We start from the raw sequence: 23,124 nt of genomic DNA, 5'->3' as shown, positions 1-23,124 counted from the left end.
CTTATTTAGTGATCATTCAAGTTATTATTTAAGCCCAAAAGTAAACGATGGAAGACAAAAAGGCATCAGTGGGACGCTCTTACTGGAGCCCTTTTTACCATTTCAAAGTAAAAGACCTTAACTTGGCAGTAAAAGGAGGTGAATTATTTCCTTGTCAGCTCCAACCATGTTTTCTTAATCTCAAATGATTAACTGTAGTCAGGGGGAACCCTAACATGTGTTTTTTAAAGCAGAAACAAGTTCAGAGTTATGGAAACAAACAGCTGCTAATTAATAAAGATGATGAATTATTTAATGCAGCATACAGAGAGCAGATTAGAGGAGGCAAAAAAAGGCAGCTGGTTTATTAAAATGACATTGCAGAGGCTGACAGAATGTAGCTGAACATGCTGATACGACACGTCTGCATCCAGAGACATTAACGTGGATTCTGTAATTATTCTGAGTTCTTGGTGACTGCTGAAATACCTTTTTTTTGGTTTAATTTAGCCATCCAAGTTTTTAAAAAGCTTTCTTGCTCTTTAAAGATGTTTTTTATTTCATTAATAAATAAAAAGCTAATTTTGAGCTAATCACTCACTTAATAAAAGACAAATCACATCAGGCCAGGATTAGAATTAACACTTTCAAACAAAAACCTGCCCCATCCATACGTGTCTGCTGCTCTCTGGTGGAGGATCTACAGATGGTGAGGGCCAAAATTATTTCTCTATTACTTTTATATAATTGCACAACATTACATGATATTACATTACCCACTATATAATTCAGTTTTAGGGTTAAATAGATATTTATTCTAGATTTCGATTAATTTATTTAATTTATGACAGAAACAATTTTTTTTACCATAAAAGATAAATAAGAAAATAAAATTTTTAAAATAAATTAACACAATGCCATGCATGAATTGAAAAGTGTATTAAGTTCTTTTATGATGAAATTTTCAACAAATAAAAATGAGTCAAAAATCACAAGAGAAACACAAATGATCACACTTCTGGTACTTAAACACAAACTAGATGTAATCTGAAAAAGAAAAATTAAAAAAGCATCTTAGCTGAAGATCATCTTCCCACATTCACTTTTATCAGCTCAAACACAATATCTGCTTTTGTCTGACATTACCTGAAGGCCAGGACCACTTAAATAGTTTCTCTGAGCTTCTTTCACCTTAGAGCTCCAGCTTTTACTCTTGCATTTTGTGTCTTCTAGCAGGCATTCCTTGAATAGCACATCCTTTTGAATCTAATCTATTTCTAAGTGAGTGGATGGGTGTCCACCATGTAAAACGACTGTTGAATAATCCTGTGATTCCCTCTGTTGGTGTCGATGACTTTTGATCTTATAACAAGCATGTTTTCAAAGCAAAAAAAAAAACATTTAGTTCATGTGCAATTATATTATACATTTTGGTTGTTGATTGAAAAGGTCTTTAACCAGGGACATCACACACTAAAATGACTCTTTTTTTAATTGCATATTTGTGCAGTGGTGCCCCCAAATATTTTCATAGGGGGGCCAGTGACTATTTTGGGATGGCACAACAAATTGGTCCCTGCATGTGTTTGCTCTGGAGAGTTTAGCCTGTAGCTATGCATTGCCTTGCGCTGCCCTTCTTTATCATTAAAAAAACAAAAGGCTTATGTAACCAAACCATTTTCCTCAAATTTAAGAAACACAAACATTTCAGAAAAAATGTTTTCAGTTATTGTTTCAAAATATGTAGAATTTTTAAACAGTTGCATGTTCCTACTGGGACTTAACTTTTGAAACTAGTGAGCCTGAGTGAAATTCACATATATTTTTAAACTTGGATTTATTAAATAAATAATTTAAAAAACATTAAATATATTTATTTATTTGCTTAAGCATTTAAGTCATAATTAAACAAAATTAATGTATGGTTTGTGTGAACACAAGAGTGATTTATTAAGGGGTGTTGTCAATTTTCCAGGGGTGGTCAGGCCCCCCTAGCCACCCCTTGGGGGCACCACTGTGTGTAAGTAATCAATGCTGAGTTTCCAAAACAAGAAACGTGAGTACATCTATATGAATCTGAATGTTTCTCTCACTTCCCCATCAGAGAGAGAGGGATAAACAGAGGTAAATGTTTATTCTGTGTCACATGGAACATGAATGGCCTCATTTTGTGTCCCAAAGGTCACACTTCCCCAGCTAGGTCAGCTGGGTCAAGCTGTAACTTTTGTTCCACAGATTATCCATCACAGGAGCCGTGCAACCTGCTAAACACCATCTTTTATCTGTCTGCTGTTCCGTCCCAAGATGAAGGACACTTCAAGATTTTAAAATAATAATTTTAATAAACTCTTTTTACTGTTTATTGTAATCATCATAAATAATCATCATGGTTCAGTATAAATGTATTTAATTACCGAAATGACTAATTATTCTTTGGGTTAATAATAATTATTATATATGATAATCAGTAATGTGTGATCAATAACCAGAAGGTCATTCGCACGTGTACACATCATGCAGAACTGAATCCAGAGTAACCACCTCACATGTCTTTGCTCCATAACAACAAGCTTTCTGACGCTGAGAGGGCGTGTTCTGAGGTTTTGTTTAAACCAAAATCTCCGCAGCTCAAGTCCAGTTCTTGAACCAATCAGAGGACGAGGGTCGGCCGCCTGACGCCTCCACTAAGCTGTTCTGTCACGCTGATAGAATTGCTCCGAATAAACGCACCTGTAACCAGCTGACGCAAAACTCCTTCAGAGTTATTGATTTTGAGACGCAAATAGTTTCATCAGTTGTTGTGACCCAGAGACATGTCAGGACTGATTTGAGTCGCACTAAGGTCCTACCAACCTCGTGCTCGGAGGAAACCATCTCCACCTGACATCTCGGACCCACAGCAGGGCCCCTGAACTGGGTGAGGTAGACACTTTCCGACAGATGGCGTCTGATGCTGTTCTCTCTAAGAACCAACTCATTTAGCTGCAAAACAACGTTTTCACCCAGAACGCGTTTCTCTCTCTGAAAGAAATCTTCTGAGATCCATCCACGCACCCAAGCATCGCATTTCATTTTAGTTTTCCATCCAGACACAGGTTTGCTTTTAATACCAAGTTTTAATATCAAAGCTGTTACAAATTGTCATTTCTTTAAATTGTCATTTTAATGGTCATCTTTAAAAATTGTTAGTAATAAATTTTTAACTTTTTAAACCTGACTCTTCTTTGAAATGAAACACCGAAAGGTGCATATTTGGTTATTGAATAAGCAAAAAATCCATTAAGTCTTCTGTTTAATAAATAACCTTTTGCTATTAAATTTAATTATCTTAAATTAAAAATTAATCTTTGGATGAAATATAGACCAAGCCCGTTGGTGTATGAACTTCTATCGATTGTATAATATCCTAGATATTTATATATGATATAAGTTCATATGCTAATGTGCCTGATCTTTTCTCAGGATCTAACCAAGCTGATAGAAAACAGTGTTAAATCCTAGTGTGTAGATTGTCAACGCTACATCTGTTAAAAATGATAAACATTAAAATGTTTTACATAAATGCATAGTCCTGCAAATGGGCTTCTGTGAATAAAAACCCAATAAAACCCACAAGTTAAATATCTATTTCACAAAGTTACCTATTCTATACCAAAAGTGAAATTTTCTCGTAATTTTGAGGCTGAACCTTTGATAATCCTGTAGCTGCTCATCTGATTTTCAATCTGTCGCTCAATCTCTTGTGTAATTTTGTCACAACCAGCTAGTTTAATGAGTAATAGTTTTAGTTTTCTAAATATTACACTTAGTATTTGACAGATAATTGCTCCAGTCATCCTTTAAGAAGTCATTATGTGAGATTTTTTATGAAAGATCAAAGGTCATTCTCAGCTGCAACATTTTGAATGACTGTAAAACAATGTCCGTGTTTATGCTCTGATTGACAGAATTATAACCATCTCACACATCCATACAGCGTAAAATGTAGTGTTTGCCTGTCTGTGTATCTGTTGCCTGTCTCCTCCTATTCTGATACACTCGATAGCATCTCGGTTTTGGGGGTAATCTAAACTTCTGTAATCAAATCAGCTCAGCCGCCATTACTTATTAACACACCAGGAGAAGTCACTTACGCCGGGGACACACCGGCCGCGGAAGTGCCATAAATGTTTGTGAATGAAGGTTCAAGTTGGGTTGGGAAGTCTCTTTGCTCTTGTGACATTGTCTCTTTGTGTGGAAATAACATAAGAATAGCGAGTGACCAAAGTTCAGCCGGCCAGATATGATCAGTGGCAAATTCTTGTGTGCACACAAACACGACGGATGCAATTAATGGATTAAGTTTTTTGAGGTTGACGCTCCTTGTAAACAAGCTGCATAAACTGGCATTCCTCATCAGATTACTACTGAGCCCTGCGAGACCCCTCGTGCAAACCCACACACCAAAACATGCACTTAGAACTCACTCACTCACATTGTGTACCCAGCCTATGTGTGTTCCCTCCAACAATAACCTAACACACTCAATAGCCCTGATGTGACCTCCGTATCGGTGCCTTATACCAGGCTTAGTCATCCCTGCGAGCCAGTGGGGAATACAGGTGCTGCAGCTCCTCTTCTCCTCTCTTATCAAACAACGCTCCATTTAAAAGAACTTTATGTGCCGTTTTTCTAAGCCCAGATTGGCTGGCTCCCCTCGCCTCACCCTCTCACCCTTTTACTCCCCCCCCTCCCACACCCTGCTGATTTGTTCTGTAACTTTTCTTCCTCCTCTGTTGCTCCTGTGCTCCTTTTCCCTTGTGTTTGAATGGAGAAGCAGGGTTCTCTGGAACCTGCACACCCGTTGCCGGGTGCAGAGCCAGTCTCCGGGGTTGCCAAGACGGAGGGGGCACACGGGGATGAGGCAACAACATTTGCCAGCTCCAAACTGTTCCGGTGTGCGTGCGTGAAACGCTGGCTGCCACCAGCCTACAGAGAGGAACTTTACCACGTCTTACGCCTCACGGGCCCTCTGGTGAGTGGAGGAACGCTGAAATGTTGGTCAAGTCTGTTATTTATAAAATAATCAGATTGGAATTCATTCTTTACTATTTTTCTCTGATGTAGATGTTGATGTGCTGTGCATAATTCAATCTAATCATGCAATCACTTGTGAAATTTATAGAGTGTGCAGTAAGTAAAAATTTGAGGCCTATACTTACGAACAAATTAGCACTTGGCTGCTGATTTCAAATTCTGCTCTCCAACTTTGTTACTCACAAGTTGTGTGTGCAGCCGGTAGTTAAAACTTGATGCACTAGTGAGGGGCGTTGTATGCATTTTGTCAAATGTCGACTTATTTCTGCAGCTGCTGGCTCGGATCCTGAACTTTCTCCTGCCCTTTGTCAACACCATTTTCTGTGGTCACATTGGAAATGCAGAACTGGCTGGATTTGCAATCGCCTCAGCGGTATGGCCTTTTTGCAGATTGAGATGTCGTTCTATTGTATGTTTGTATTCGTATGATAGTTGTATGAGCTCTGAGGGTATTTTGCAGAGGGATAAAATACTTGTCACCTTAGAAAAACAAAAATTTCCACACATGTTGAGGGTATTTTAAGGCCTTTCATTTTCAAATCTTGCATCAGTTTACAGCCTAACTGACAATAAAAAAAAAATGGAAATGAGCAGTGAAATAAAAAATTCTATCAAAGAAAAACAAATACATGGCAACAAATTTGTTCCATGGGCATTCCTTTAAATGATATGCCATTTTAAGTAAAAAGGTTTTTGGTAACTTTTTGAAAATGTATGACAAATTAAAAAAAGCTATACAGAACTGAGCTGAGCAGAATTGAATAGAAATGGACTAATCCATTAGGTATACTTTGTTTTTTCTAGACACCGAGGCATATTTAGCAAGACTCAAGATTAGCAGAAGCACTGCAGATCAAAGGGTCAATCAGATTCAGATAAGAAGTTATTTTAGTCTAAATTATCTTTGACAAATAGCTGAAAACTAGTCTCCACATTCAAGTCTGACTAATAAAAAACATGCTCAGTGAAATAAACCATTGTAAGTGACTGAATGCAGCTTGTACTTGTGCTCAGCAATGATTGAAAATGTTGCATCAAAGCAGATCAATTTGCCAGTTTGATTAGAAATTTTCTGTCTGCCTTAGTCCAACATAATTCTGCACATATATATGCTTGCATGCCCTTTAGTACTAGCCTTTGCACAAGAACTGCACTGGAGAAAAACTACAAATATGGCAGAGGCTCAAGAATGGCACTTGTTTGGCATCAACTTTGAACAACTTGGGCTTGTCTTTGAGACACGAGCTGAAAGAGGTCCTTTATTTAAAAGGCGGACTGTCACATATACTGATTTCTGTTTTGATCTTATGGTTTTGATGGAGTTTCTTCCTCAACAAGAGCCACATAAAAGTACCTCGACATCTTCCATTGTTTTTAACCGTCTAATCCCACTTATCTCAACTGATCACGCTCATGCCCACTTTTGTTAGGAATGACACCACAGACTTCACACCACTCTGCTAAGCGGAGTCTGCCCATGTCCTCGCCCACATCCGTGTTTCTGAATGCAATGTAAACACAACCAAGCTGCGTGGGGGCAGGCTGAGCTGACCATAGACATAAATACGTAGACTCGCCTTTGGGTGCTGGAGAACGTAACGGCATCACCACCATATTGAATGGGTCCTTCACTAGCTAAACACCACTGGAGTCAAGGCAGAGTAAGCAACTATGCAGCCTATGGTTGCAACAACCGGCGCACTATTGAAAACATGTTACGTGGGATTACTGTTGACTTCTCCAGCTTACTTGATGGGATTTTGAATTTAATTTATTTAATTTAATAATATTTATATTTTAACTATCATGCCATACCATGTGTCTGATTTTGTGAAAAAGAATAAGAAAATGTGTTTTTTAGTTGGGTAAACATCATCCTCAGTAGAAATAAATGCATTGGTGGTGAATGGAGACCCAACCAAGATGGCGGTCTGTTGCTATGCCAGCTCTGCCAGTCCACATCGTGTCTATGTACAGGTATATGATGTCTATGGAGCTGACCATAGTATTTAAAAGTGGTTACATGGTGGGGGAGCGGCTTAAAACATGTCCTGCAGCCCACCACTTGGAGGCGTTTTGGTCCTTTTGTCTTCAGGTTCCAGTTTTCATGTACGTTTATGAAACTATTATTTTGCAAATATAATTTCACACTGGGTTTGGGTTTAATTCACAATTTTATCCACTCAATGTGCACACAATGAAAACTGGAGGAATTATGAGGGCTATAATGCAATAAAAGGTAGTAATGATGTCACAATAACACCAGTAATAATTTTACAATTGTCAAGTAACGTACTGGTTTTTAACTTTTTAGTGAAACAACTCAATATTTGTAGTTTATTTATGTGTTGTTTAATTGCATGCCTAAAGCAGGATTAAAATGAGTTCTATCAAATGGTTGGTTTTAATTAGATAAAAAAGAATTGATGAACTTCTCACATAACTCGGAATAAAATCTCGTAACTCAGGTCTAACCCATAAATTTTTTCCTCACTCTTCAGACCATTAATGTGACCACAACTGCAACGGGCTACGGCCTAGCTCTGGCGTGTGACACACTTATTTCTCAGGTGAGCAAATCCCATTATCTGTGGATCAATTGTGTGTCACAACCTCCCCCCCAAAAATTTTTTGAAGAAAGTTGATAAGATTTTCCTCCTTCTGCTTTGAAGACTTTTGGCGGTAAGAACATGATACGTGTAGGGGTGATACTGCAAAGAAGTTCCCTCATCCTTCTGCTGTTTTGTCTGCCCTGTTGGGGTCTTCTCATCAACGCGCATAATCTACTGCTCCTCTTGCAGCAGGAGGAGGAGGTGGCCAGGTAAATCAATGACGCTGACACACCGTCTCCTCGGCGTATTTGGATATAAAAGCTGAACAGCATGTCTTGATCTTTAGTACCATGGCTGTAATTCTTATCAGCAGTAGGAACATCTATATTACTTTGTTTTTTATCTTTTATTGCTCAGTGTTTCATGCTCCTTTACCAAAGTCTTGCATGTACTGCATGACCCCAAGAGTAGATTTCTGTCACTTTAACACAATGTGCATTGTGTTCATGTGATGCAAGGCTTATGGAAATATTATTGCTTATATTTCAGAATTGCACAGCTCTATGTGATGATGTTTCTACCAGCTGTTCCAGTGAGTAAAATCCACATTTGCTTCAAATGACATTCCGAAGGCAGTTTTAAACCAACAGTCACGATTAAACAGTTTTTCACAGATGCAGCATGTTTGCTGCTGCTGATCATCAGGAAGCCAGTCAAAATAAAATTATTTATATATATTTAATGCTGTGTTTTCAATTTTGGGATTCCAAGTAATTTCTGGAAGGGGGTAGGCAACAGGGAGAATACAACTGCCTCGTCTTTTCAGCCATTGTGTCTCCATTCAAAATTGGCCCTTTGCGGACTTTGGTAATATGCCACTATATCACGACCATTTTGGCCGTGAGGGACATCACTTATCAACGCAAAACATGTCTACGAACCTTAATAACAGTAAAAGTTCAATAGGGAGCCTAAGTCACGCCCATCTACTTCTGGACCACGGGTCATCGGAAGTAAGAATAAAATGAATGCAAGTCAACGGGGCTATAAAAGCTATTTTTTAATCTCGTTAGATGCGTGCCATGGATTTCCCATATGATGTCCGTGAATTTTAAAGACACATTCCGATGCCATAAAAGCACTTATTTTTCAACGGGGGCAAAAGTTATTTTAGGTTTTGTGTGAAAATACATCTAGGGCTACAAGTGCGCATCACCAAATTGACGTCATTGAACCAGACAGGAACCAGGGAAGAGCAGAGGGAAAGTAGCTGTAAGTTTAGCGAGCTTCGAATGTTTCTTTAGGGAGGAAAGAACCACCATCAATATTGCCATGTGTGTCATGTTGCAGGTGTGGATTGGAGGTGATGGACCATGTGTGGTGGGGAGTTCAGGAGGCAGGAGAGCAGGCAGGGATGAAAAATAAAAACGGTTTTAATGGTGGAATGGGAACGACAGGAACAAAACAACAGTGACTACAAACAACAATGATCTGACAAAGACTGGCACAAGGAGGGAGGTATAAATACACAGGGAAATCAGGAACACATGGGCAGGTTAACAAGGGGCAGGTGAGAACAATAAGGGCTCATCAGGGCAGGAGAGAGACACAGTCAGGAAGGCAGGGGCAGAACGTGACAGTACCCCCCCCCCCCCCCCCCCCCCCTTAAGGGGCAGATACCAGACGCCCACAAGGCCACATAACACAGGAGACCAGGGAACACCAGAACACTGGACTTGGGGACTCTGAGAACTTGGAACACTGGACAGAGGAGATTCCTGCCGACAAATTTTTACAAACTGATAAATCTCAAAGTACATGACAGGTGTGGTCAAAACACACATCATTACGTTTCATTTAAATTAAAGTAGAACATGTGTGCGATTCAGGCCATAAGATATTAGAAAGTAGCTCTTATAGCCTCACTGCATGCATTTTTTCACTCTTCCGGGGCCCATGAGCCGACCGGAAGGGAAGGAGACTAGACTCCCTATTCTATGAAAGTATGTCTTAATTTAATTGTTTCAGGGGACGGGAGAGTGGTTGTCTGACCTAAAATGTGGTGCTCAATGACCAGCAGAAGCATCATTTTTGTGGCGCTCTGTAGGTGACCACTAAGTGGCCAAAATTACTCCACCGTGGGCGAGATTTCTGCAGGAGTTTTCAGCATTGGGAGTTTAGCAGCTGCGATTTTAAAGCAGCGTCACTACTGCTTATTTGTTTCACCAGCATTTCTTCCAGTTTTACAAACGCTAGTTTGGCGACGTCTGCTGATAGCATGTACTACCTGGTTACAACCAATCAGAATGAGTCAACCACAAGTCCTACCCAGCGACTCTACCAGGCCATTTCTGAGTACAATCCAAACCCCAGTGCAGGACTTGGTTGGTCCTCTCGGGCTAGCCCAGTGAATTGGAAACATGCACATGCAGCAAAGGTCCGGTAAAATTACCCAGAAGTTCCAGAAGTGGATTAATGCTTCTGCATTTGATTTCCAAGCAGTTACTTTCGTGGCTTCATTTCTGTCACAATCCAAATAAACATATACATCTGTTGGGAGCTGTAATGAAGGACATTCTACTGGACATGTTAGACTAAAGAGGGGAAAAAGACAACTAAAGTCTGAGTAATTCTTCATTTATCTAATCTGAAAATACAAATTATTTACAATAAGTTGTAAGAGACACAAAATGTTGAATTTTTTTTTAAATTTGTTTCATTTCATGACTTATAGGAAATTAATTCTTCAAATATATGTTCCGCTTTAAAAAACAGCATACCCCTTTACTAAATGAGAGGTATGCATTTTTTCTATGATGACATTTTTGTCGTTTTGTTTTAGGCCATGTTCCTGCATCAGCTGCAGGTTTCCTACCTGCAAAACCAAGTAGGTTTATGAGTAGATGTGCTTTAATGTGTTGTTTTTATTCTCACTTCATCGTGCCAGCATGAGCTAAAAACACTTTGATTTTTAATGGATTAAAACAACTTTTTAAGTATTTTGATTTTGATTTCAGGTGCTTGTGTCTGAACAAAAATATCTTTGATGGAGTTTCATGATGATTTATTTATTTATTTATTTATTTATTCATAAAATTACATTTTAGTGATGCTAACTTCACATTAAAATGTGGGAAATTAATAGGAATTTTACACATTTATAGTGTGTTTTTGACCTAAAGCTACACTGCTTGATTTTTCTATATTTTCCTTGGAAAAAACAGGCTTTACTTTATCTTATCTGTGTAATTATGTGTGTGATTATCTGCACAGACTAATTGTGAATTCCTGGCTTTTTTCATATCTCTCAGGGGATTATTCTTCCTCAGATGTACACGGCTGCAGTAGCAAACATTTTTAACTTGGGGATCAACTATGTTTTAATCTCCTTTCTCAAAATGGGAGCTGTGTAAGTGTGTCAAACCTTCCCTATCTTTTACAGTAATTGTTCACGGACTTTGTATTACTTGATATGATATCAGACGTCACGTTGCAGATGGAGATGAAGAGTGCTGCTTAAGCATCATCAACAATGTCACATTTGAGGGTGAATGCATTATAATGGTTGAGAACTGGGTCAGAGGATGCATTTTGTCCAGTCATGTTTCTGAGAAGGGTGATTTGTTTTTTGTTCTGGCTGAGTCATCCGTTCACTAAAGTTTATTATTCTTGAACCTCATATAGAGAGGGAGGTAGAATGGAACAGATAAAAAAGAACAGAGGACTCTTGTTCCAGCTGGACAAACATTTGATTCATCAAGCCGTTGACCATTTGGGTCCCCCCCACCCCCCTCCTGTCCCAAATCTAGCAGAGGACTCCTGCTAACTGCAAATACGTTCTTTTGTCAGGCTGTAAAAACTCCTATATTCAAAAACCCTTAAAGAGCAGCTCACCCAAAAACAACTTTCTTTGCTGATAAACTATATAAATGAGTGTCTAATTGTGCTTTTGTGCATCTTATGTTCAAATTTAAATTTTCTGCTTAAAACTGTCAGTGTTGCGCCCTCTTAAGGTTAAAACGTTGCACTACATTTGAATTTAAATCTACCATTGCTATTGTCTAAACGGTACCCTATGAGGTTAGCTGGTACCATATGATGTCACAATGCCACTGTGAGCCTGTGTGCGTGTATTTGTTAGCGGCTCCGCCCTCTCAGTCTACCATGCAACGCCTCCTTTTGGTGCATTTTTCAAAGTTCGACTCTGGTAGGGGGTGACTTGCTCTTTAAAGGTGTGATTGACTGAAAAAAATGTTTAAATGTTTATTTCTGATTATAATCAGTTACCCTGAGATTTTCATGCAGGCAGAACATGAAAACAGTCTTCTACACCTATCTCCTGCATTAGCTTCTGATGCTAAAATTTGAAAATCCTCACATATCTATGTCACACTGAATTTACATCCATGGTCTCGCCCATCTTGGCTCGCGCCCGCCCACAGGAAACTTTTTTTTTGCAGCGAAGGGAGTGTCTTGTTGATAGTGACTGTAATTTGGCTGAACGCGTTCTTTTAGTCAATCAGAAGTGAGGTGTGTGCATATCATGAAAAATGAGTAATCCTGCTGTTTTCAACCCACCTCTGTACCAGCAAACTTATGCATCTCAGAACAGGAGCATCATAGCTATTTAAAAAATAGCCCATAAGGCATTGATTTACACTAGAGAACAATGCAAATGTATTGAATAAATAAGTTAACAAGTTTGAAGATGCCACAGGAGACGATTTTCTTTCCATTCAATCAAGCTACTTATGACAAATGCAGAATTTAAAGGTCAAACCACTTTTCTTCAGACTTACCTTACTAAAGTCTGATCTATGCTTCTCCATCAGTGTCAGTGGGGATTCATGCAACACCATAATGCATTGATGCAAGGGCTTTGCGGCAGGCCCGCAGAGGCTGGCAGAGACATGTCTCATTTTTAACTGTCCATCAGAATCGATGGAGACCGCAAAATGGTGATCGATCAGGAGTCAGGACGCCACTTCCTTTCGTCAACACCTCTCAAAAAACAAAAAGAGAAAGATATCTAGCAACAGACACGGACTAGATTGAAGAAAGTCTCTTGGGAAAAGTCTGATGATGATATGAACGTGTATACACTGGTGACTGAAGGAGCACAAAGATGCACAGCAAAGGTTTTATTCGTGGATGAAATTACGGAAAACGTGGGTTTGATGGTGGCGACTGCATGAAGAGGCAGAGGAAAATGAGGGACAAATGTGTCTGTGTTAAAAAGTCTCTGAGATACATGTGCACAATATAAATGCACAATAGTAAATATCAGCGCTGCATCTGGAGGATTGTTGACCAGACATGACCTTAATGGTAGCAGGATACCCCAAGAACAGCGCTACGCCCTCTGTTGTCCTGGCGGGGAATTGCTTTGCAACACTTCCCAGTGTGGCAGTGTGAGCGTCCTGTCACAGTGTCCCGATTGATCATGCACCCTGGCTACTTGGCCAAGGGGATGTTCCTTTGGCTGACTGGTTAGCATGCATGACTCTTACCCGGGAGTCTGGGGATCGAATCCCACCCGGGCCCTCGTTTGTCCACCTTGCCACACCAGGAAACAAACAAGTCTGAAGCCAAAACGCTTCGGTCAATCCGTGCGTGTCTCCCTTGTGGAGCTGACGCAGAAGCATATACCAAGCTTTAGATTAAGGTGTTAAAAAGACAAACGCTCAGCGAGGAGATAGTTTTGCTTCCACAAACGGACACTAGGGGGTGCTAAAAGCAAGCAAAACTGCTTAGTATCCCTTTAAATTAAATCCAATGAAAACAAAATGGAATATTCCGTCTTTGACAGTATATAGCCCGGTTCTGGCATCACTTTTGGTTCAGCTGTTCCGAGTCAAGAACACACGATTTGTGCACACAAAGGGAGGAGAGGTCAGCGGGCACTTTGATGGCTGGATCAGGATCCAATCATCGTGAATGTCCCGTTCCTAATTATTTTTAGACAAAGCGTTTAATTTATCGGTTGCCATCCATACCCCCCTTAAGAGCCAGTGTGTGACTGTCCCTCATGTCTTCTTTCAGTAGTTTAAAAAAAATCACATCTTCTTTTGTTTCAGTGGATCAGCAATTGCCAACAGTCTCTCTCAGATCGTCATCTGTCTGCTGCTTTTTGGTTACATCAGATGGAAGAAGCTCCATAAACAAACTTGGGGAGGTTAGATCCATATTCAAACATCTTAAAAATTAATGAAAGTATTGTATTTTTTGTTTGGAACCGTGAACATTTGAACATTTCTGCAGGCTGGTCCACTGACTGTCTGCAGGACTGGGGCTCCTACATGAAGCTGGCCGTTCCCAGTACGTTCATGGTCTGCTTTGAGTGGTGGATCTGGGAGGTTGGTGGTTTCCTTGCAGGTAAACAGATACATCCATCACATGAATCACAATAATTTCCTGACCACTTCCCCCACTGAAAGATAACTGTAATCACTGTTTGCATAGCTTTAATTCACTCTGTACAACCTTTCCTTGTGTAAATCCTGTCTGGTTGAGTGGAAAGTAAATTTTAAAAACCAAATATGCTGCATCTTTTTTAATTGTGGAACTTGTTTTCTTTGATAATTGACCTCATAATTTTACGTGACATCTTTCTGAGTGAATTTCCCAGAGTTTATGTCTGAATCCCTGTCAGGTGTTCTTGGAGAGGTGGATCTGGCTGCCCAGCACGTGTTGTTGGAAATAGGAGCCATAACATACATGGTATGAATTATGATATTTAATTTTTATCTGTCATTGTTGTTTATTTTCTAGAATGATATTTAGCTGAAACCCCAAGTAAAGCGCATTTTGAAGAAGTGTCTTAAATTGTTTGATGCAGTTCCCTCTCGGAGTCCACGCAGCTGCTTGCGTCCGTGTCGGGAATGCTTTGGGAGCCGGAGAAACCTCCAGAGCAATAGTCATCTGCAAAGTTACTTTGGTTCTATCAGGTAAATACAGATGGGATGAAACAGACCTGGTCTGTGTAAATCATGAAGAACAACATTTAACATCTAAAATGTCCATACTGAGATCACAGTCTTGTTTCCCTGCTGCAGGAGTCCTCGCTGTTTTCCAGGGTTTTGTCCTTGCTGGTTCCAAGTCTGTGGTTGGCTACATATTCACCACTGATGTGTGCGTTTTGATCCAACACATTTTCACTTTTTACCACATACAGGATATTTGTGATGATCTAAATGTGTCCTCTCTGCAGCAACATCGTGGAGACGGTGTCAGAAAATATAACCGTTTACATGTTTCTGCAGTTCCTTGATGCACTTCTGGTACGCCTGTGTTCCTTCAAACACTAGAGACTTGTGATGAATCAGGGATTGTTTTATTAAATCAGTGTTCTTATATGCACAAATCCTTCTTTTCTTAGTGTGTCTGCTCAGGAATACTTGTAGGATCTGGGATGCAGAAAATCGCTGCGTTGTCCAACTTGGTGTCCTACTACATCATTGGCCTGCCTGTAGGAATAGCACTGATGTTTGCTGCTAAGCTCAGACTATTAGGTAATTCATTCAGCAATCAGTCACTCTGAGTATTTCATGCAGGCTGAAATAGTCTCCTACACCTATCTCCTGAATTAGCTTCTGGTAGAAAATAGATGGTGAAACTCTAGGTTTTGAAAAGCCTGACAGATCTACTGTCACTGTCACTTAACATTCATGGATCTTGACTCGCAACAAGGAAGGCTGTTGTTGTTTTAGTGTCCAGGAGAAAGCAGAAATACCGTAAATCCTCTAATATTGGCCTGTATTCAATTAACGGCCGGGTCTCATATTTTGGCCGGTGTCGGAGTCGGCGGAGGTGAATAATGGCTGGTATTTTACTGTGGCTGGGTGGAATGTGGTAACAAGCAAGTACGGGGGCGGTTGTGTCAGCCGTCTCACTTTTGCTTTGCCAGTGACAGACCGCGAGGGTAACTTTAACCGTGCAGAGACGAAGAGGAGGCGAAAATGTGATATCAAGTTCAAAGAGAACGTGTTAATTATGCTGCAGAACACTCTGGGGAGCAGTAGCAGGGGTTGTATGAACTAGTCGACTTCACTATAGTGACTTTTTATGCCCGTCATCGACTAGTTGCTGTCACGTGATAATGACCGGCAAGATGCAGCCCTCGGAAAAGACAGCAGCCTGCTGTCAGCAGGTGACAAGCTCCTACGCGTCGGGGGGGCAACGCGTTGTGCCAGAGCGTCGGTACTGACACGCGATCGTTCATGTCGGCTCATTTCCTTTAATGTTTTCTGTCTTTTATTTGCACCTGACGCGTTTCGCTGCTGTGGAGCGGGGCGCATCACCTTGTCCTCCGACGCACCGATCACTGATGCGGCTGGCGAGCAGCTTGCACTCCGCTGTTTTTGCGGTCGGTAGATCTTTTAGAACTGCAGTTCAAAGATAACTCATAAGGTGAATATATATGAACCCAAGTAGCAGTTTTTCTTTAGGACTGAGAGGAGATGCAGGAAGATAATAAACAGACAGGACAGAAAAATAGTCAAATAAAAACAAGTTAGTTTTTGTACCTGGTGGTTGCAACAAACAGACACCATTGAAGGTAATCAGAAGTGAGGAACAGAAAATGAAATAATTATTTTAATGTTTAGAGCAGCAGGAACTCCGACTGCAGGCGCATCAGTGAGTTTGCGGCCACTGCACAGGGGGAGGGGGGAGAGGGCTGAAGCAGAAACTACCGTTGTTAAAAGAAATGTGTTTAACTTAGAAAATGTGGGCGCAATTTTAATTGTCAAAAACTCCAGCGAACCATTAGTTCATTTTGCTCAAATAGAAATAGAGGCCTGCCTCTAATTCTGGCCCTCCTTCCAATAAAGGCCTGGAGCTCGATGAGCTTGAGTCAAATACAGGCCCGGGCCTGTATTAGAGGATTTACGGTAGTAGAAGCTAACCGTTAGCATTAACGACTTAACCACACGGCAGAACTCCTGCAAGCTTGTGTTATTTGAAGAGATAAAACATCCATGTCACAAAGCAAACAGAGTCAGTGGTCATCATGTTGCTGTTATCCAATCTGAGGCAAGATTTCCAAATATCAGGAAATAACACTAAATCCTGACGTGTTGTGCCCCTCTGCTGCAGCAGACTCATCTGTGCGGATCCAGACGCTTCTGGGCCTTTTTTGCCCTGAGTACGGCTTGCAAGGCATTCATTCCTACCAGATACCACTGCAAATGTATTGATTAAATGAGCGTTCTACACCTTTAAATGTATTATATTTTATATGACATAGTGGCTTTAGTGTTTTTGTGAAGCTTTTACATTAACCTAATATTCAAAGACCAGCAACATTTAAATGAAATGGAGATAGTTTGCATGTATGTAAATGGTGCATCATTAGAAAAGCCCACTGAGTCCATCTCCCATTTCTTCATCCGATCTTTGATTGTTTTCCCTGCTGTCCACTATTACCCCCCCCCCCCCCCCATGCCGCAGTGAACTTATCTATCCACTCAAACTGTGCAGAATGTGCACATGTCTGTTCACATAGATGGAAATTTTATTAAATTTCAGAATCCTGAACATTATATCCTCTGCATGAGCCTAATAAACTTGTATATCTTGAAATGGTCTCAAAAAACCCATTTGTAAATTTACATCATTGAAGGTGACTCTAATTTGGGGAATAAATTTGCAGTATTGATTTTAGCAAATATAAGAATCACTAGAAGGAAGTTTAGCAAAGATAATTAAAATGGCTTAACTTGTACCTTTAAATATTTGAGCATTTCAGTTTCCCGAGAGAAACGATTAATACTACTAAAATAAAAATGAAAGGGTGAAATTGAATGATCATGTGTCTGAATTTGTGTTTTGTTCTTTCAGGCTTTTGGATCGGTCTTTTACTTTGTGTTCTCCTTCAGACAGGCTTTTTCCTTTTTCTCATTTTTAAACTCAACTGGAAAAAAGTCACTCAGAAGGTGAGGTAGTCCCTTGTTTCGTGTACAAATGGTACAATCTATGTGCATAAAACAAAAGAAGGATCCCTTTGTGGGTCTTATCAGATAAATTCTATTTTAATTTAATACTTGTGCATTTTGAACCCTACAATCGTGTTTTAGGCTCAGTTGCGAGCTGGGAAGATGATAGTTGTGACGCCTATACGCCCCGTCAGTACAGTCCTGAATGAAGCAATGCTGTCAGACATCCCTCTCTGCCCGGAATCGGTAAATATGCTGTCCTGATCCTCTTCGTCTCTTTGAGCTTTTTCCTTTAGGTGTCTCCACAGCCAATCATCTGTCTCCAATTGGTCCTATCTTTTGCATTTTCTACCCTCACACCAACTAACTTGATGTCCTCTTTTACCGCATCCATAAATCTGAGTTTTGGTCTTATTCTCAGCCTCCTGTCTGATGTCTCAAAACCTTACTCATGTAATCTAATGAGCTTTGAAAGAAAAGCGTCTGGACTTCTTTGAGTTGCTTGAAGACGTTTCACCTCTCATCCAAGAGGCTTCTTCAGTTCTAAGGTCAAATGGTGGAGAGTCCCAGATTTAAACCCCAGTGGGAGTTTCCCCCCGAAGAGGGAACAAAAGACCCCCTGATGATCTTCTACATAAACATGAGCCAAGGTGTGAGGGTGGGTGTGGTTCCTATTCAGCCAGAGTTTCGGGTGAGCTCATTGTGAAGCCTGGCCCCACTCTTATCATGTGAATTCCTGAGGTCAGATGGCCCAGGATATGCGTGGGCGTTGAGGCATCTGGGAAGGGATCTCAAAACTGGATTATAGATGGCAGACAGTTGGTGTCGTAAACCACCACCTCTGTTTAAAGATGGTTGCTCACAGTGGACATAAATGGCTTCCGTTACTCCTCTTTCAAACCATCTGTCCTCTCTGTCCAAAAAGTGAACGTTGGCATCCTCGAAAGAGTGACCTTTGTCCTTTAGATGCAAATGAACTGCTGAGTCCTGTCCCGTGGAGGTGGCTCTTCTATGTTGTGCCATGCGCTTGTGAAGTGGCTGTTTGGTTTCTCCGATGTAGAGGTCTGGGCATTCCTCGCTGCACTGTACAGCATACACCACATTGTTCAGTTTGTGTTTAGGAGTTTTGTCTTTCGGGTGAACCAGTTTCTGTCTGAGTGTGTTGCTGGGCCTGAAGTACACTGGTATGTTGTGTTTGGAGAAAACCCTTCTTCATCTTCAAGCAACTCAAAGAAGTCCAGACGCTTTTCTTTCAAAGCTCATTAGACTACTATGACCTGGATGACTGAGAACCTTCACAGACATACTCATGTAATCATTAGGCCCGTTTCTTCCATCTGAACTTCTGCATAATTTTACCGGAACTTCACGGTATGTGAGTCTCTCAAGTTCACCGGGCTAGGACCACTTTCCGGGTCATTTCAGGGACCAACTAAGTACCTGCATTGGGGTATTTACTCAGAAACGGCCCGGTAGAGTCTCTGGGCGGGACTTGTGGTTAACTCATGCTGACTGATTGTAACTCCGTAGGAAATGACATCGGCAGTCGTCACTAAACAAAAGGAAAATACTCCGGCAACGCCGTTATTCACGCCGCTTTGTCGACTCATACACAGTGTTGTAAAAAAACAATGTTTCTTCTGGTCATTAAACGTCATTTTACGTCACAGTCCCTCTCTGTACTTTGCCAGAATAAAACTTGTAATGTCATTAATTTCTGTGGATGTCTTTTGGCCGATCAATGACGTCACTTACTGCCAAAATGGCCGCGATATGCTGACATCATAGCAAAGTCCTGCAAGCACTGATTTTGAGAGGAAAAAAGACCAAACCAGCTTGTTTTTCCTGTCATCTTTGCTTTGTTTTGTATAGTGGAAACATGGTAATTGTCTCTCCGCTGGACATGTCCAAACCATCTCAGTCTGACTTTATCTTCATGACATGAGATTTCCCTCGGGTATCCTCATTCCTGAGCCTATACATCCTCGTCACTCCTAAAGAAAAACCTCAACATCTTGTGCTCTGCAACCTCCAGATCTGCCTCCGATCTTTTCCTTATGGACACTGTCTCTAAACCAGACATTTTTGCTGGTCACACTACTGTATTCTACACCTTTCCTTCTGTCATTGCTGAAGTCTTTCTTATCACAAAACATACCGTGTTTGATCAATGTGTTTAAAACTGTGCACTATATTTTTTGCATCATAAAGGCCCAGTCGAGCAGCGAACCAGCTCCTAAAACAGATGGCTACAATCCCGTGAATACCCAAGATGTGGAGCTGAAGGCCACTCTTGAGTTTGAGGAAAAAGGTTTGACTGTTGGAGGTCCTAAGAGGGAGGGTGAAGATGACAAAAACACCTCAAACACCAAAGCTGAGGAAAAGCTCTCCATCTCTCAGCTGATCACACGCCGAGGCCTCGCTTTGCTGTTTTCAATTCTCACACTGACCATAGGAGTTGCTTTCCACATTGCCTTTCCCGCTCCAGAGCCCAGCATCCAGAGCAAGGCCAACTTCACCTTGATCTGGGCCAATGACTCCACTCCAGCGTCACTCAACTCCAGCTTCTGAGCCACTTATGGTGACACCTTGTGACTGAACGCTGCTGTTTCAGCTGTGTGGCACAGAGAAAAATGCCTTGTTACGGCACAACTGACTAAATCCACAGAAGGCAGTAAGCAAATGGACAGTAAGAACAAAGGCCATGTTGGGTTCAACATGCATTACAGAGAATATGGAGAAACAAGTGTTTTTATACAGACAACCTCTGATCTTTCCATATATTCTTGATCTGATTGATGTATTGCACCGTGATAAACATCGTCTTCTTGTTTACTGACCTTAAATAGTTTTTTCCCATGTTTTAACATCAAAAGAATGAGTGTAAATATGTCTACAAGTGTAAATAAATTCTGCTTTATTGTCTTTTTGCGCAGGTTTTTGATGCCAACCATCCCATTCTCAGAGCAAATGCGATGATAATTTTAATATCAGTTTTCTTTAGCAAAAACAACACATAACCTCCTGTTCCTATGCTGCTGACAGGAAATGTTCCTACCGTCACTTTTCGCTTGTTAATGATGCCACAGCATGTTACTGATTGCAGACTCTGGAGGTGAGCGGGCCTAGATTACAGTCTCTGTTAGGAGCCTGTGACAATATCTCTGCTGATGATGAGCAAAATGCATCCATGCATGAATCCAACGTGATTTACATGTTGAATAGTAATAATGATATTAATAAATTAATATTCCCTTTGACGTCACTGTGACAATCATCGGTTTTGCTGTGAGTGCAATGGTTTGTATGTAAACTGTTATGGTCGGAACAAAAAACGTTCATATACTTGTCTCCAAGGGAAACTGCTGTCAAGGTTGGGATTATGTGGTAAATCTAACCAGAGCAGGTGATTTTCTTTACTTAAAGCAACAACAGATTGTTTTTTAAACTTTAAGCCAGAGCTTTAACATTGATCTCAGTGATTGTTGAGGAAGAAACTTGACCAGTTTCATCTTTGACACCACTCTGCAGACCTCTGCTGACCAAAAACCGCACTTGATAGTTTTTTGTAGTGGGTAGGTGCTCTTTAGGGGGCACTCTTTACCTGCTTAATACCATTCCAACTTTATTTATAAAGCACATTTAAAATGGCATGGCAGCTGACCGTAAAACACAACATAAAAACAAAAACACAATAATAAAAGTACACACCAAAGCAGATAATCACGGTCAATAAAAAGAAACACATAATAAAAATAATTAATAAAAAGTCAAGGGTTTAAAAATACCTGGTTGTAAAAGTGGGCCTTAAGCAGTGACTTGAAACGGGGGAGGAGTGGTGCCAGCCTCACTCGTAAATATGTTGATGGCCTCACTGCACTGATAACATCTAATGGCTGTTAGCTGTTATGCTAGCGGTTAGCATTTTCAGGTTGCCAATTGTCAAGAAAAAGAAAAATAAGATGTTTGCTTTTTCTGTTGGCATCGTGGCAGAGCCTGGAAGTAAAAGTAAAAGAGTAATGTCTTTGGAGGTGAAGCAAAGCGCTAAAGTCAGAGTGAACATCGGTGCAGTATGCTAGTTGGAGGGAGCTAAAGGAGGCTACAAAATAACGGACTGATTGTAACCCGGCTTTGTTGCTACTGGACTTGTAGGTAATATTTTTTGTCTAACTGAGTGGTTCTTTTTACTTCGTGGTTTATTTTAGTATTAGATGGCTCATGTTAGTTTTAGCTCATTGTTAGCGCTAGCTGCAGCAGGGTTGTTTATGACAGTTGTAATTCCACTTTCAACCAGTAGGACAGAGGAGCAGGAGACTGTCTAGTATTACTTTAATCTCCTGAAACGAGGATGCTGACTTCCGTGTACCACCTGACTGGTTGTTCTTTTTCAGGAAAACTGGTTTAAAATATTTAACTGTTCTCTTTAAAAATGTAAACATCAATTTAAATCTTTTAGAAATCTGAACTACCAATTAATCAAAACCATTATTAATGTTCATGGCATCCTATACAGGAGTAATAAAATCATGCACCAAACAAAAAGGTGAGAATTTGGAGGTTAAACACAATCATCTCATCTTCCATCGCTTATTCAGGTCCAGGTCACGGGGGCAGCAGCTGTAACGGGTAAAGCCCAAATTGTCTTCTCCCCAGCAGGCTACGCCAGCTTTGCCTGGCATCATCCCAAGATATTTGCAGTACAACCTGGAGAAATGTAGCAACTGCATTACATTCATTTGGTATTTTTGCTTTTGTGACAGACGTTTCACCATAGAACGGAAAAAAGAAACAGACATGATATAAATAATACAGTTATCAGACTAATCTTAGAGTCAGATGCCTATCATATTAAATAACATATTTACTGGCATGCACATTTAGAAGACAAATCGTCACAGTGGTGCATTGCAGTCCCATTTCACTGAGGAACTGTGTCTGCGCTGCAGAACAGTCATCCATTACTGAGATGACAGATAAAACTGCCTGCAGGCACACCTTGAGCTACTGTTTGCATGCTAACGTTCAACTTCTATCAAGCACAGAGGTGTTCCAGGTTGGATAGATTGTACAGAACAGAATTCAGTCACATTAATTTTGTTTTAAACCAACGTTTTGTCAAATGGGGTTTAGCTGGACTAAGGAAACTTTTCCAGTTCAGTTATAACCACTAGCCAAGCCCAACCCCATAAGACAAGTATAAGAAGACTGTAACTGTGAAAAGAATATTTTGCAGACACAGACTCAGACCTAATATCATTTTGGAATCATTTACTAAAGTTCAAGCTTTTGCACTTTGGTAAGATATGCATGCACAGACAGAGAAAACATGCAAATTCTGCAAAGGAAACTCCTGCAAATCAACAGTAAAACTCAAAATCCTCATGTTGTGAAGTGCTAGTGCAAACCAACACAACGCCAAACGTTCTCAGGGCCTGAAATTCACTGCGGGATTGCGGGTATTGCGCGTTATATAGTCGCTTCTCGCAAATCTAGTTTTATAATGCGGGAAAGTCCCGCACAGCCTGCAGCGAATGTGGACGTTTGTATCGGAGCCATTAAAATCCCACAACATCGGACCTGTT

General features: G+C 40.5%; 1 protein-coding gene across 1 annotated transcript; it reads left to right on the top strand.

Moving 5' to 3' along the window:
- Nucleotides 1-4,729: 4,729 nt before the first annotated feature.
- On the top strand, nt 4,730-20,467 carry slc47a1 (solute carrier family 47 member 1). The gene is made up of 17 exons (XM_015961723.3): nt 4,730-4,993; nt 5,327-5,428; nt 7,557-7,625; nt 7,728-7,876; nt 8,157-8,199; nt 10,450-10,494; nt 10,919-11,016; nt 13,685-13,782; nt 13,869-13,982; nt 14,260-14,327; nt 14,446-14,554; nt 14,663-14,738; nt 14,818-14,887; nt 14,986-15,118; nt 17,448-17,542; nt 17,684-17,788; nt 19,754-20,467. The coding sequence occupies exons 1-17, from the start codon at nt 4,787-4,789 to the stop codon at nt 20,111-20,113; spliced, it is 1,941 nt and encodes a 646-aa protein (XP_015817209.3). The 5' UTR covers nt 4,730-4,786; the 3' UTR covers nt 20,114-20,467.
- The last annotated feature ends 2,657 nt before the right edge of the window (nt 20,468-23,124 follow it).

Source organism: Nothobranchius furzeri, chromosome 10, assembly GCF_043380555.1.
Source record: "Nothobranchius furzeri strain GRZ-AD chromosome 10, NfurGRZ-RIMD1, whole genome shotgun sequence".
Lineage (NCBI taxonomy): Eukaryota > Metazoa > Chordata > Actinopteri > Cyprinodontiformes > Nothobranchiidae > Nothobranchius > Nothobranchius furzeri.
This window is presented reverse-complemented; position numbering and strand designations above follow the sequence as displayed.